At 30.8% G+C, this 13,411-nt stretch overlaps 2 protein-coding genes across 2 annotated transcripts; both read right to left on the bottom strand.

Annotated features, from left to right (window-relative positions):
• Nucleotides 1–1,768: 1,768 nt before the first annotated feature.
• LOC141680213 (E3 ubiquitin-protein ligase MPSR1-like) lies at nt 1,769–4,929 on the bottom strand. Its single transcript, XM_074486502.1, has 2 exons — nt 4,914–4,929; nt 1,769–2,196 (listed from the first exon to the last, which is right to left on the bottom strand). The coding sequence occupies exons 1-2, from the start codon at nt 4,927–4,929 to the stop codon at nt 1,769–1,771; spliced, it is 444 nt and encodes a 147-aa protein (XP_074342603.1).
• A 6,866-nt stretch (nt 4,930–11,795) lies between these two features.
• On the bottom strand, nt 11,796–12,455 carry LOC141680212 (E3 ubiquitin-protein ligase MPSR1-like). Its single transcript, XM_074486501.1, has one exon. It carries the CDS (start codon nt 12,453–12,455, stop codon nt 11,796–11,798), a length of 660 nt encoding a protein of 219 aa, XP_074342602.1.
• Between the last annotated feature and the right edge of the window lie 956 nt (nt 12,456–13,411).

Raw genomic sequence — 13,411 nt, 5'->3', positions numbered from 1 at the left:
TCTTTTCTTTTCTTCAGATAAGTGAGGCTTTATCAGCATTTAGATTCATCCTTAAGATTTATTGACATCAGAATTTGACAGATAAGAAATAAAAATCTAGTTTGTGACTTACTAATAAGATACACAAAGTAAACTTGACTAAGCTCAAAATCAGAATTTGCTTGTGTTAATGAGTTTCCACATAAACAACTAATTCAAACATGGGATTTCTAGTGTGTTAAAGACTACTATGTCAGCATCTAGCACATATATCCTCATGGGATTGAATAATCATAGAACATTCAAATCACTATGAGAGTATAAAGATCCACATCAGATAGCAATCAACATTTAATGTATTTCAATTAAAGCACAGCTTATATGAGAATAAAATAATCTGTAAACACTGATCATAAAATCTGATGCATGAGATTAAAAACTAAGTCACAATAATAAGCCCTCAAATGAATATTCAAACTGCCCTCAAATAAAATATTCAAATCAGTAAGTATAGATTTATAAGTGACTTTGGTTTAATTCCAACTTATATGTTGTTTATAGATTACCAGACTCGTCCCAATCCATTTATAACCCCCAGTCGCTCAGGCAAGTTTTCTATCCGTTATACTGTTGTTGTGATATATACATTTGTATATGCATTATCTTGTGATAGTTGCATGTTGGTTAATTAGCAAATTCTTACGATATATTGTAGCATGTGATATGGTATATATGCATGCCTGTCTCGTATTCTTGATACATATATCTGTTGATTCAGTTGATAATACCTATGCTAGAGATAAGCGGTAATTTGCATATACCCTTAGTATAGGGGACCCAAAGGTGAACTTTTTTCTAAAACCGGGAGTCGATGCTCCCGAGTATAATATATATATATATATATATATTTATATATATATGAATAGTTTTTAAAAACTATGAATCAAATAAGGTTTATTCGATAACCTTATTTTATTAATGAATATTATTTGAATATTCATTTGAGGGCTTATGTATCAGATTACAAACTGATACAAAATAATAAGCCCTCAAATGAATATGCAAAAATGAAAATAAAAGTGGGTTACAAACTGCCAATTACTCTTACAAGAATAATACGTGAAATCTTATTAAAACTTATGTTTGATAATTTTGTCAAAAATTATTAAAAAGCAACTACTACTTAAATTCTATTATTTCTATAGTGATATTAAATTGTTAGAATGATTAGATAATTTTATTTTTTATTGGTACTTTGTATAACTATATATTATTTAATCATAAATATATATAACTTTTAGTACAAGTACACAAAAATTTGAATAAAATAAAATAAATATCAGAGAGATAATATTAATAAAATAATGATACCCGGTTATTAATCTGATTACTCATTCTGACTACTCTTCGAGTTTCGAAATTTTTTTCCGGAACAAAATCGGGTCAAACCGACCAATTTTTAGAACCTTAGAAAAAGCTCAAAATATATGGTTTATTTTCATTATTAGGATTATTTTTATCTTAATAAACCTTTAGATTAGTTATTTAAACAGACATTTTAGAAATTTTAACAATCAAAGACAACGATTACAAATACTGGAATCATATTCAAAAAAAATACATTTATATTATGTAAAAGAAAATAAAAAAAAATTACAGATCCTTTGCTCATTTCATGAAATATCTACTATTTAAGATTAACAACTTGATGAGAAAAGAAAACTTATAATATTTATGCCCAATCATTAGGGTCATCTGATTGATAAACAAAATAATTATCATCAAACTTCTAATAATTTAACTCCACAAAATCTAACAAATCATCAAAGTTAATATCTCCCTCGTCCTCCTCATCGATATCATCAATATCATAATAATTCTCATCAAAAGAAATAATTAATCTAAACTCCCTGCTCTTGTCTACTTCCTCGCAATTTTGATCAAAAGGCATCTTTTCTCTACATACAGGACAAGTGCCATGAATATTCAACCATTTCTCTACGCATTTACCATGAAAAACATGTTTGCATGGCATCTCTTTACAGATCTCACATCCAAAATCGTCCATGCATATAGCACAATCACCAATCATCTTATCAACAACTGTTAACTTTTCTATGGAAGCTCGGGAGGCAATAGGCTCCCCGGTTATGCCCATTAGATGGTGAAGTAGTAAATCAATGACAATAGAATTTCCGGCTATTACAAGAAGTGGATCTGCAAAATTATTTTTCAAAAGAATGCGATCAAGAAAATTACTTGATTGTTGTTCACTTGTTAGGGTTGCTATGTTTGGGGTGTTTGTTGCTCCCCAGATGAGTGGTACTGGGATATATATGTTGGTTTTCATACATATATGGTTGATATGCACAGAAAGGTAAGTATGAATTCGTTCTAGTTGGGACTGATCAAATGAGGCTGATGGTAAAGAAGATGATGATGAATCCATAAATGGAGAATTACTAGTTTAATGGGAGAATGAAACTTGTTACAAGGCAATGTAAACGCGGGGAATGTTTCTTTTTATAGAGGATTAGTAATGACAAAATTGGAAAAAGTGTAAAAACTTTAGTCAATATAATTTAGATTCACTTAAATATAACAAATCTTTATAAATATCAATAATGCATAATTAGATTTCCTTGCGCATATTCAATTAAAAGTTTAATATCAATGAGTCAACAATCATGACAGAGATAATGTTTTTTTTGGAAAATCTTCTTTAAACTTTGTAAGATATTCCATGACATGCCCCTTAATTTGTATGCGTAACACAAGTTTTATAAAAAAAATGAAAATATTGATAAAGACAATTCATTCAAATTTAATTTTAAAAAAGTTAAAAATCTTTGAAAGAAGTTCATTATGTGTTGCTATGAATTATTTATTTTGGGTAATAACTAAACACTTAGCGTATTTTTTTAAAGTCATTTTCTATAACTATTCAACGGCTAGTATCTTTATAGAATAGTTGTTGAATATGAAGCTTAATAATGGATAATTGATTTTGTAACATATTTTATGTGAGTTGGACGTAACAGTTTATAGTATAATTTGTATAAATCATGTTGACTAAAAATGATAGATATAACAGGGTGGTCGATTGTAAATATTTCATGTCATATAATCATGTTTAAGTGAAGTGAGTACCAACGAATAAACTTCTGAAGACTATCAACGGCTAAGGAAAATACAAAACAATGGATGCTGGAGAAACTCAATGAATGGATAATCTACCTAATAGCCATTGGCTATAATTTCACAATGATAATTTTAACATAGCCTATGGGTTCATGGAATCTCAAATGAACTTTGAAGCCGAGACAAAAAAACTTTGACTTGGGAAATATCAAAGAAGGAGAAACATTTTATTTCCATACAAGCAAGTTGGATAATTATATAAAGCATACTATCAAAGACAAATCTATCTAGTTTAAAGAGTCACATCGAAACCAAATTCAAGAAGCATATTTTCAAGACCTAGATTATTGTTCCATTTATAGTCTTGCAAACTTGTAACTTGGTTATATAAAAATAAGTGTCGCAATGTGTGTTTTATTCATGCAATCAACACTGTAAAAGTAGCTATGAGATTACAATTACATTCTACACATATTATTTCTTTAATAGATATCTCATGTGAAAATTGAATCCACCTGAAATTTTTATATCTCGTGTTCTTTAAATTTTCAGTTTGCAATTTTCTGTTCTTATCTTATAAAACCTCCAAAATAGTTTCATACATGCAAAAATTGGCAATTGTATTCAGCCCCCCCTCCCCTAATAATTACTTGGTTGTAATTTTAGTAAATAACATGTAATGTAATTTTCAGGTTAGCATCTTAAAATATCTTTCAAATTGAAATATTAATGAGTCAACAAATTTGTGGGGCATGATTTTTTTAAATAAATCTTTTAAGGTTTTATGAGGTTGAAAATTAGATTAGGTAGTTTCGTACATGAAATAAAAAGAACACAAAAATGGCATAAAAATTTAGTGTTATGATTGGTTAATTGAAATGTCAACCCACACTGGTGCACGTAATATCAACTGATATATCTGAAAATAGAATTTGTTCCCACAAAGACTGCAGTTATATGATTTTACCTAGTGTTGGCAAACACCCTAATAGAAATTTCGCGTGTTGTATTAAGTCTATTTTTGTAAATAAATGTGAATTACGTGAATGAATGTGATGATTTTTTTAAAATTAGGGTGAATTAGATAATGGATATCTAGTTATATAATATTAATGGTTGACGAGTCTTTAGTGATAATTGATTTAGTATTGATCGAGAAGTGAATTGGAATTGGTCGATACGTATTTTCTACTCGTATCAATATTGCGGGAAATGATTATATGAGTATCAAATGAGAAAAATGTGAAATTAATTGCTTCTTGTGAAAGGAATTTGTATTATAAGTGAATTACATGATTACTTGTTGTATTTTTGCTTGCCTCATAAGCGGTAGTGTCTGAATAATTTTAATGTGAATAATTATGTGAAATTTTAGCTTTTATTACATTTAAAATTCTCTATAAATAATAAAAATAATTTTAAATTGTGATTATTTTTATGTTATTACTAAAATTTATTCTAGGATTTAAGAAATCATGTATTGAATTTAGTTTGGTATTTTATATTTTTAAATAATTTTAAGAGTATTTTTATGCATTACTAACAACTATTCCTACAAAAATCATATAAAATAATCTATACGCTCAAAAAACATTTTAAAAGTAAATGTAGAGTGATAATTTTATTTTCTACATTTTAAAATTTATTATTTGAATTATTTAGCTATTTTCGATTAATTATATATTTTACAAATTCAAAATCAATATTGTTTATCAATGAAAATTCTAGAATGCATGCAACACTTAGCAAATTACTTTTATGGCCTTACTTTTTTGGCTAAAACCTGCACTCACCTCCACTTTCTCCCATTTATCTCATTCTCTTTTCTCTCTTTTTGTCACTCTCTCCTGAACTCCATCTTCTCTCTTTCTCAAATCTCTATCGGCTCTCTCTCTAATCTCTCTCTTTTTCTTCCAAAAATTCATACAAACATGCCATCTTTCTCATTTAAATGATCATTCTTTCATCTATATATAAGTTATTATGTATATGTGAGTTTTAGGAAACTGGGTTTTGTTATGAAACTTGAATTTTAATGGAGGAATAAAGAGAAGGATGATGGGGATGGGGATGGTGATGGTAAGGAGACACCCGCGATTGGGGTTCCCACCGCACGCCACCACTACCTGCCATGATTCGTGAGTGAATGATATGGATTTGAGTTGATTGTTGAGTTTTTTTGCTCATTTGATGATAATAATAGTTGATATTTTTTTGTGGACGCATGTAACTATATCTTGATGCATGTTGTAATTTATAATTGCATGTTAAAAATTTGAATTTTAAGTTCACGCTTGGTTTGATTCTTGAGATGATAAATATATAGTGATATTTAATCATGCTTTATGTGCTTAAATTAGTTGATATAAGATTATAAGTCCTTGTAAAGCATTGGTGTTTAATGCATGTTAGTTTCTTTATTTTTATTTTTGTTGTTGGCCTATTTTTAGTTTGAATTTTTGCTTATAAATGAAAGGTATAAATTTTCTTCAGTAATATGAGATTTTGTCAATTTAAATGATGTTTGTTAGTTGTTTAACTGATTAGAGTAGCATGATGTGTGTCCATGGAGTTTTTATTTGGTTTTGGTCATTTTTTGGTCCAAATCTTTTCCCCTTTAATTGAAATTTTTGATTTAAAATGGAAAGGAATGATTGCTTGTATTAGTTAGTGTTTGTTAGGCCTGTTATTGATTAATTAGAGTTAGTACAATAGCTCGTATGCTTATTAGATGTTAATAATTGAGTTTGGTCGAGTTGATGGACCATTTTTTGTTCAATCTTTTTTGAAGAAGAAATGAATTGTTAGGTCACACAACACTGTAGAAGGGGGTTTAATATAGTTTTATTACAATCAAATCGATCTTGAACACAAGTAACAGTAAATAGATATATACAATATAATAAATTCTGTTATAATGGAACTGTTCTCTCTCAGTGATGAACAAATATCACTAAGAGCTGCTAGGTTACAATGAATAATGTATCTCGATAATGATAACACATATAGTATAAACCTATGTCTGTGTTTATATACTACACAGTTAAAAGATAACTTCTAATTGATATGAAATATAATTATGTCTCCTAAAATATATCAATCAGATATCTTATACAAGTCTTCCAGTCTTCTAATTCTTTCCATGCATATCTTCTTTTGTTTTAGTCACGATCTTCTACTGTTAATCAGCTTCCTTCCTTAACTGTAAGTCCACCCGTACTTAAGTTCTGATATGACCTTAAGTCCTGATATGAAGTTCTGACTTCCAATAAGTACTGATTCCCGTAAGTCCTGATATTTCCTGTTTGTTAAGATTTGAAAACTAAACATGAAATATATTAGACATGACATCTCAAATATATCTAACAATCTCCCCCAACTTGTAAATTATGCAAAATATACAAGTTAATAGATTTGATGATGTCAAAAATATTTAAGTTTAAATGCATAAAGAATTTATCTGAATAACTAACTACAACTTACCGTCCTTGTAGCTTTTACCAATCTCACTGAGTCAATCTGAATCTATAATGATTCTTAACAAAGTATGATATCAACTTTTCTTCTTTAATCCTCAGGACCTGAGAGAGTGTAGTCTTGACTTGCTTCATCTCTTCATTCTGACTCCCAATCTGATAGATTGCAGTCCTTATAGGAGAGATGTGGTTTCTTTTTAAACCATTGTCTAGTCTTATTACCCTAGGATGAGAAGAGTCTTCATTGTAGCATAGACATTTCTCTTTCAGTATTACCTCAAGCTTAGCAGAATCCTTCTTCATAGGAATTTCACTTTCATCATCTTCAACAATACTTGGAATGAATTCTGTAAATCTTGAACCATAAATTCTTGCTTTATCTCTGATGGTCTTCAATATGAAGTTTGACCATCTCCTGGTAATATTAGACTTTACCTCTAAAAGGTAATGAAAGAATTGAAGTTCTTTCAGAGTTTTGTTTAGTACATCTGATTCTGACATCTAATATGTCCTTCCATCTTCAAGAAATAGAATCAGATTTTCTTTGATGTTGTGCTTATCATGAGCATCCAGTACCACTTGGACAGAGATAACCTTGTTAAGGTGTTTCTGAGTAACTTCTTCAAGAGGTTTGTCAGTTAGTAAAAATAGATCTCTTGTAGCAACTTCAAGTCCTGTTTTGATTTTAGCTTCATCAGAACCTAGTCCAGCCCTGTCTCTTGGTTCTCTAGTATTTAACCCAATACACATGAAATCAGACAACAATTGGCTTTTCATTGGATCTGATGGTTTGACATTTTACCGCAGAAGTTTCTTTTTATCAGCTACTTCCATTTTGTCTAAATCAACTTGAGCACTGTCAGAGGTTGACTTCTTGACTTTATCAAAACTTGCTGCTTTTGCTTTTGCTTTTGCTTGTCGTTCTTCACTCTGAACAACTTGAGCTTTGTCAGAGGTTGTCTTTGATTCTTCAGAAATCTTTTTTCTTTTCAGAGTTTAAACATCTTCTTCAGTCAGAGTATCATCATCATGAATTGTAGTTTGATAGACATGATCTATCATAACTGAAGGTATTTTCCTCTTTTGAAACTTTATAGGTTCATCAACCTTTTTCTTTCCTTTCCATTTAGGATCAATCTCAGATTGTGATCTTGTTTTGGGCTTTGATGCCTCAGAAATTGTCTTCTCTTTGATCACAATGCCTTTCTCCTTAGGCCTTGGAGGTTTCTTTGCAACAGAAGCTTTTGGCTTTAGATTTGTCTTTTCAGGTTTAAATCTAGCTTCTTCCTCCTTGAGATTATCTAAATCCTTTCCTGGATTATGTTTCAGAAACAATCTTCTAGCAATTTCTTCATCAAGTGTCTGAATCTTGGGATCCTTGTAGTAGACAGTAGTCTGCTTTCCCTTGAGCTTCAAAGTTTGCATGAACTTTTGAGAATCCTGACTTCCACCTTGTATCAGAACATCAGGCTTTGTCAGACTTTGCTCATCAGAACTTGATCTTTGAATTTCAGTACTTGCTATTAGATTTTCAGTTTGAGCAGCTTCAGAACTTGTCTTCTTTTGAATAGAAGATCTGCTTGCATCAGAATTTACTTTCACTTTGCTGCTTTGCTTACTCTGAGCTTGACACAGGGTTTTCATGGTCATCAGTTTCATCATCTGTCTTCTTCAGTATTTGATCATCTGAGCATTTGGACTTAACTATCTTCTCCCCCTTTTTGGCATCATCTGATAGTAGGAGTGAGAGAAGAAGTTCTATTGAAGTTTGAATTTCATTCAATTGATCCTGTTGAGAAGCTTGATTTGCCAGAATCTCAGAATTTTGGGCCTGTTTCTTCTCTTGAGTTTTCTCAATTGCTTCTACCTTTTCAGAAATAGGTCTGATAAACCTCTTTTTGTCAAGCTTGGTCTCCATTTCTAGCTTATCAGCTTTTTCTAGAAGCTTATCAACCTTTTCTTGAGTTTGAGAGTGAAGACCTTGAAGATGCTTGGAAGAGAGAGCAGTGATCTTGAGCTGTGTCTTGAAATCAAAATTTGACAATAACTCATCAGCTTTTGACACATGCTCTATCAGAATGTTAGAGCTTGTAATGTATTCAGAATCATTCCACTTCTTGGTCCACTCCACACCTCTGTGAGTATCCTCCCAAGGAATAGGTGCATCCTGTTCAACAAATTTCTTTACCAATGCTTCCTTGCCCATAATGGGAGCTGGAGTCTCAACAGAAACACTGTCTTCAGAACTTGAGGAAGATTCATTATGTTCTGACAGAACAACAGTGTGTGAGGCAACTGGAGATTCAGGAATAACTTCATTTAAATTCTGAGCATCAGAATTTATCTCCAGATTTGGTGTAGATGGTATGGATGGTATCTCAACATCAGTATTTAAGATAGGAGAATGAGTTGAAGATTGCTGAGTTGCTGTTGGTGGAGCTTCCAAATACAGAATAGAAGTAGTGTGCAGCCTATGAATGTCAATTTCAGGACTTAAGCCTGAATCTTCAACTGTAATATCTTCATGAAGAGGAGAGACTAGAGGTGTAACCACTATTTCAGGAACAGTATCGTGGTCTTTATCTGGAGGTGGCAGAGATTCAATTATAATTGGCTCTTTTGAGATCAGAGATTCCCGATCCCCTTTCTCAGCTTCTACAGTATCTTCAGATGGAGATTTATCATTATACCTCTTTGCCCTCATTTTCTTCAATCTCCTTGCCAATGAAGGAGTTGCTGTTGCAGCATCAGAGCTTACAGATTTACTCTTCAAAGTATCAGAACTTTGAGCTGCAGTTTCTTTCTGAGAAGTAACATTCTCAGCTTCAACTGTCACAGGTTCTGAAGCATGAACCTGTGCTTCATTTTCACTGTCAGATTCATCCCTGAGAATCATCTTCCTTCTCTTTTGTGGAGGTTGAGGAGCAGACTTTGTCCTCTTTGGCCTAGAAGATGAAGGTCTGATTGTATGTGCTGATGATTCAGGTTGAGATGATTGAGTTGATGGTTTGAAAGATGTCCTGATGGTAGATTTTGGTTGTGGTTGAGAAGCTTGAGGTGCTTGTTTAGTGGTGGTGGGTGCTGAGGGGTGAGGTTCAGATGGTTGGACATCAGGGTATAGTGTAGTGTATGTAACTGGATCATAGTTTATTAAGGCTTGTTTGACTGATATAGGAATTTGAAGGGGTCTCAACACAACCTTCTTATTATCAGTAGATAATAAGTCATTAAAAGCTCTTTTAGCAAGTCTAAATGGTGGAATTAATTCACTAGCTAATTGGGGCTTATCAGTACAACAAAAACTATAAATAGGTTGAAATAATCTAGCAAAGTAAACTGTATTCCTATCTTCTGTCATCCTATCCCCAATAAAGCTTAAAATAGCACTTGCATAATCAAAATCAGTTTGATTAATGAGTACCTGACTTTTATTATTCTTTTCTTTTCTTTTCTTCAGATAAGTGAGGCTTTATCAGCATTTAGATTCATCCTTAAGATTTATTGACATCAGAATTTGACAGATAAGAAATAAAAATCTAGTTTGTGACTTAGTAATAAGATACACAAAGTAAACTTGACTAAGCTCAAAATCAGAATTTGCTTGTGTTAATGAGTTTTCACATAAACAACTAATTCAAACATGGGATTTCTAGTGTGTTAAAGACTACTATGTCAGCATCTAGCACATATATCCTCATGGGATTGAATAATTATAGAACATTCAAATCACTATTAGAGTATAAAGATCTACATCAGATAGCAATCAACATTTAATGTATTTCAATTAAAGAACAGCTTATATGAGAATAAAATAATCTGTAAACACTGATCATAAAATCTGATGCATGAGAATAAAAACTAAGTCACAATAATAAGCCCTCAAATGAATATTCAAACTGCCCTCAAATAAAATATTCAAATCAGTAAGTATAGATTTATAAGTGACTTTGGTTTAATTCCAACTTATATGTTGTTAATAGGTTACCAGACTCGTCCCAAGCCATTTATAACCCCCAGTCGCTCAGGCAAGTTTTCTACCCGTTATACTGTTGTTGTGATGTATACATTTGTATATGCATTATCTTGTGATAGTTGCATGTTGGTTAATTAGCAAATTCTTGCGATATATTGTAGCATGTGATATGGTATATATGCATGCCTGTCTCGTATTCTTGATACATATATCTGTTGATTCAGTTGATAATACCTATGCTAGAGATAAGCGGTAATTTGCATATACCCTTAGTATAGGGGACCCAAAGGTGAACTTTTTTCTAAAACCGGGAGTCGATGCTCCCGAGTATAATATATATATTTATATATATATATGAATAGTTTTTAAAAACTATGAATCAAATAAGGTTTATTCGATAACCTTATTTTATTAATGAATATTATTTGAATATTCATTTGAGGGCTTATGTATCAGATTACAAACTGATACAAAATAATAAGCCCTCAAATGAATATGCAAAAAAATGAAAATAAAAGTGGGTTACAAACTGCCAATTACTCTTACAAGAATAATACGTGAAATCTTATTAAAACTTATGTTTGATAATTTTGTCAAAAATTATTAAAAAGCAACTACTATCTAAATTCTATTATTTCTATAGTGATATTAAATTGTTAGAATGATTAGATAATTTTATTTTTTATTGGTACTCTATATAAGTATATATTATTTAATTATAAATATATATAACTTTTAGTACAAGTACACAAAAATTTGAATAAAATAAAATAAATATCAGAGAGATAATATTAATAAAATAATGATACCCGGTTATTAATCTGATTACTCATTCTGACTACTCTTCGAGTTTCGAAATTTTTTCCGGAACAAAATCGGGTCAAACCGACCAATTTTTAGAACCTTAGAAAAAGCTCAAAATATATGGTTTATTTTCATTATTAGGATTATTTTTATCTTAATAAACCTTTAGATTAGTTATTTAAACAGACATTTTAGAAATTTTAACAATCAAAGAGAACGATTACAAACACTGGAATCATATTCAAAAAAAATACATTTATATTATGTAAAAGAAAATAAAAAAAAATTACATATCCTTTGCTCATTTCATGAAATATCTACTATTTAAGATTAACAACTTGATGAGAAAAGAAAACTTATAATATTTATGCCCAATCATTAGGGTCATCTGATTGATAAACAAAATAATTATCATCAAACTTCTAATAATTTAACTCCACAAAATCTAACAAATCATCAAAGTTAATATCTCCCTCGTCCTCCTCATCGATATCATCAATATCATAATAATTCTCATCAAAAGAAATAATTAATCTAAACTCCCTGCTCTTGTCTACTTCCTCGCAATTTTGATCAAAAGGCATCTTTTCTCTACATACAGGACAAGTGCCATGAATATTCAACCATTTCTCTACGCATTTACCATGAAAAACATGTTTGCATGGCATCTCTTTACAGATCTCACATCCAAAATCGTCCATGCATATAGCACAATCACCAATCATCTTATCAACAACTGTTAACTTTTCTATGGAAGCTCGGGAGGCAATAGGCTCCCCGGTTATGCCCATTAGATGGTGAAGTAGTAAATCAATGACAATAGAATTTCCGGCTATTACAAGAAGTGGATCTGCAAAATTATTTTTCAAAAGAATGCGATCAAGAAAATTACTTGATTGTTGTTCACTTGCTAGGGTTGCTATGTTTGGGGTGTTTGTTGCTCCCCAGATGAGTGGTACTGGGATAGATATGTTGGTTTTCATACATATATGGTTGATATGCACAGAAAGGTAAGTATGAATTCGTTGTAGTTGGGACTGATCAAATGAGGCTGATGGTAAAGAAGATGATGATGAATCCATCAATGGAGAATTACTAGTTTAATGGGAGAATGAAACTTGTTACAAGGCAATGTAAGCGCGGGGAATGTTTCTTTTTATAGAGGATTAGTAATGACAAAATTGGAAAAAGTGTAAAAAGTTTAGTCAATATAATTTAGATTCACTTAAATATAACAAATCTTTATAAATATCAATAATGCATAATTAGATTTCCTTGCGCATATTCAATTAAAAGTTTAATATCAATGAGTCAACAATCATGACAGAGATAATGTTTTTTTTTGGAAAATCTTCTTTAAACTTTGTAAGATATTCCATGACATGCCCCTTAATTTGTATGCGCAACACAAGTTTTATAAAAAAAATGAAAATATTGATAAAGACAATTCATTCAAATTTAATTTTAAAAAAGGTAAAAATCTTTGAAAGAAGTTCATTATGTGTTGCTATGAATTATTTATTTTGGGTAATAACTAAACACTTAGCGTATTTTTTTAAAGTCATTTTCTATAACTATTCAACGGCTAGTATCTTTATAGAATAGTTGTTGAATATGAAGCTTAATAATGGATAATTGATTTTGTAACATATTTTATGTGAGTTGGACGTAACAGTTTATAGTATAATTTGTATAAATCATGTTGACTAAAAATGATAGATATAACAGGGTGGTCGATTGTAAATATTTCATGTCATATAATCCTGTTTAAGTGAAGTGAGTACCAACGAATAAACTTCTGAAGACTATCAACGGCTAAGGAAAATACAAAACAATGGATGCTGGAGAAACTCAATGAATGGATAATCTACCTAATAGCCATTGGCTATAACTTCACAATGATAATTTTAACATAGGCTATGGGTTCATGGAATCTCAAATGAACTTTGAAGCCGAGACAAAAAAACTTTGACTTGGGAAATATCAAAGAAGGAGAAACATTTTATTTCCATACAAGCAAGTTGGATAATTATATAAA

Source organism: Apium graveolens, chromosome 8 (genome assembly GCF_009905375.1).
Source record: "Apium graveolens cultivar Ventura chromosome 8, ASM990537v1, whole genome shotgun sequence".
Classification (NCBI taxonomy): domain Eukaryota; kingdom Viridiplantae; phylum Streptophyta; class Magnoliopsida; order Apiales; family Apiaceae; genus Apium; species Apium graveolens.
This window is presented reverse-complemented; position numbering and strand designations above follow the sequence as displayed.

What these genes read in the sequence shown, in the direction of transcription:
- LOC141680212 (XM_074486501.1), bottom strand. Translation starts at nt 12,455, where the DNA reads ATGGATTCATCATCATCTTCTTTACCATCAGCCTCATTTGATCAGTCC.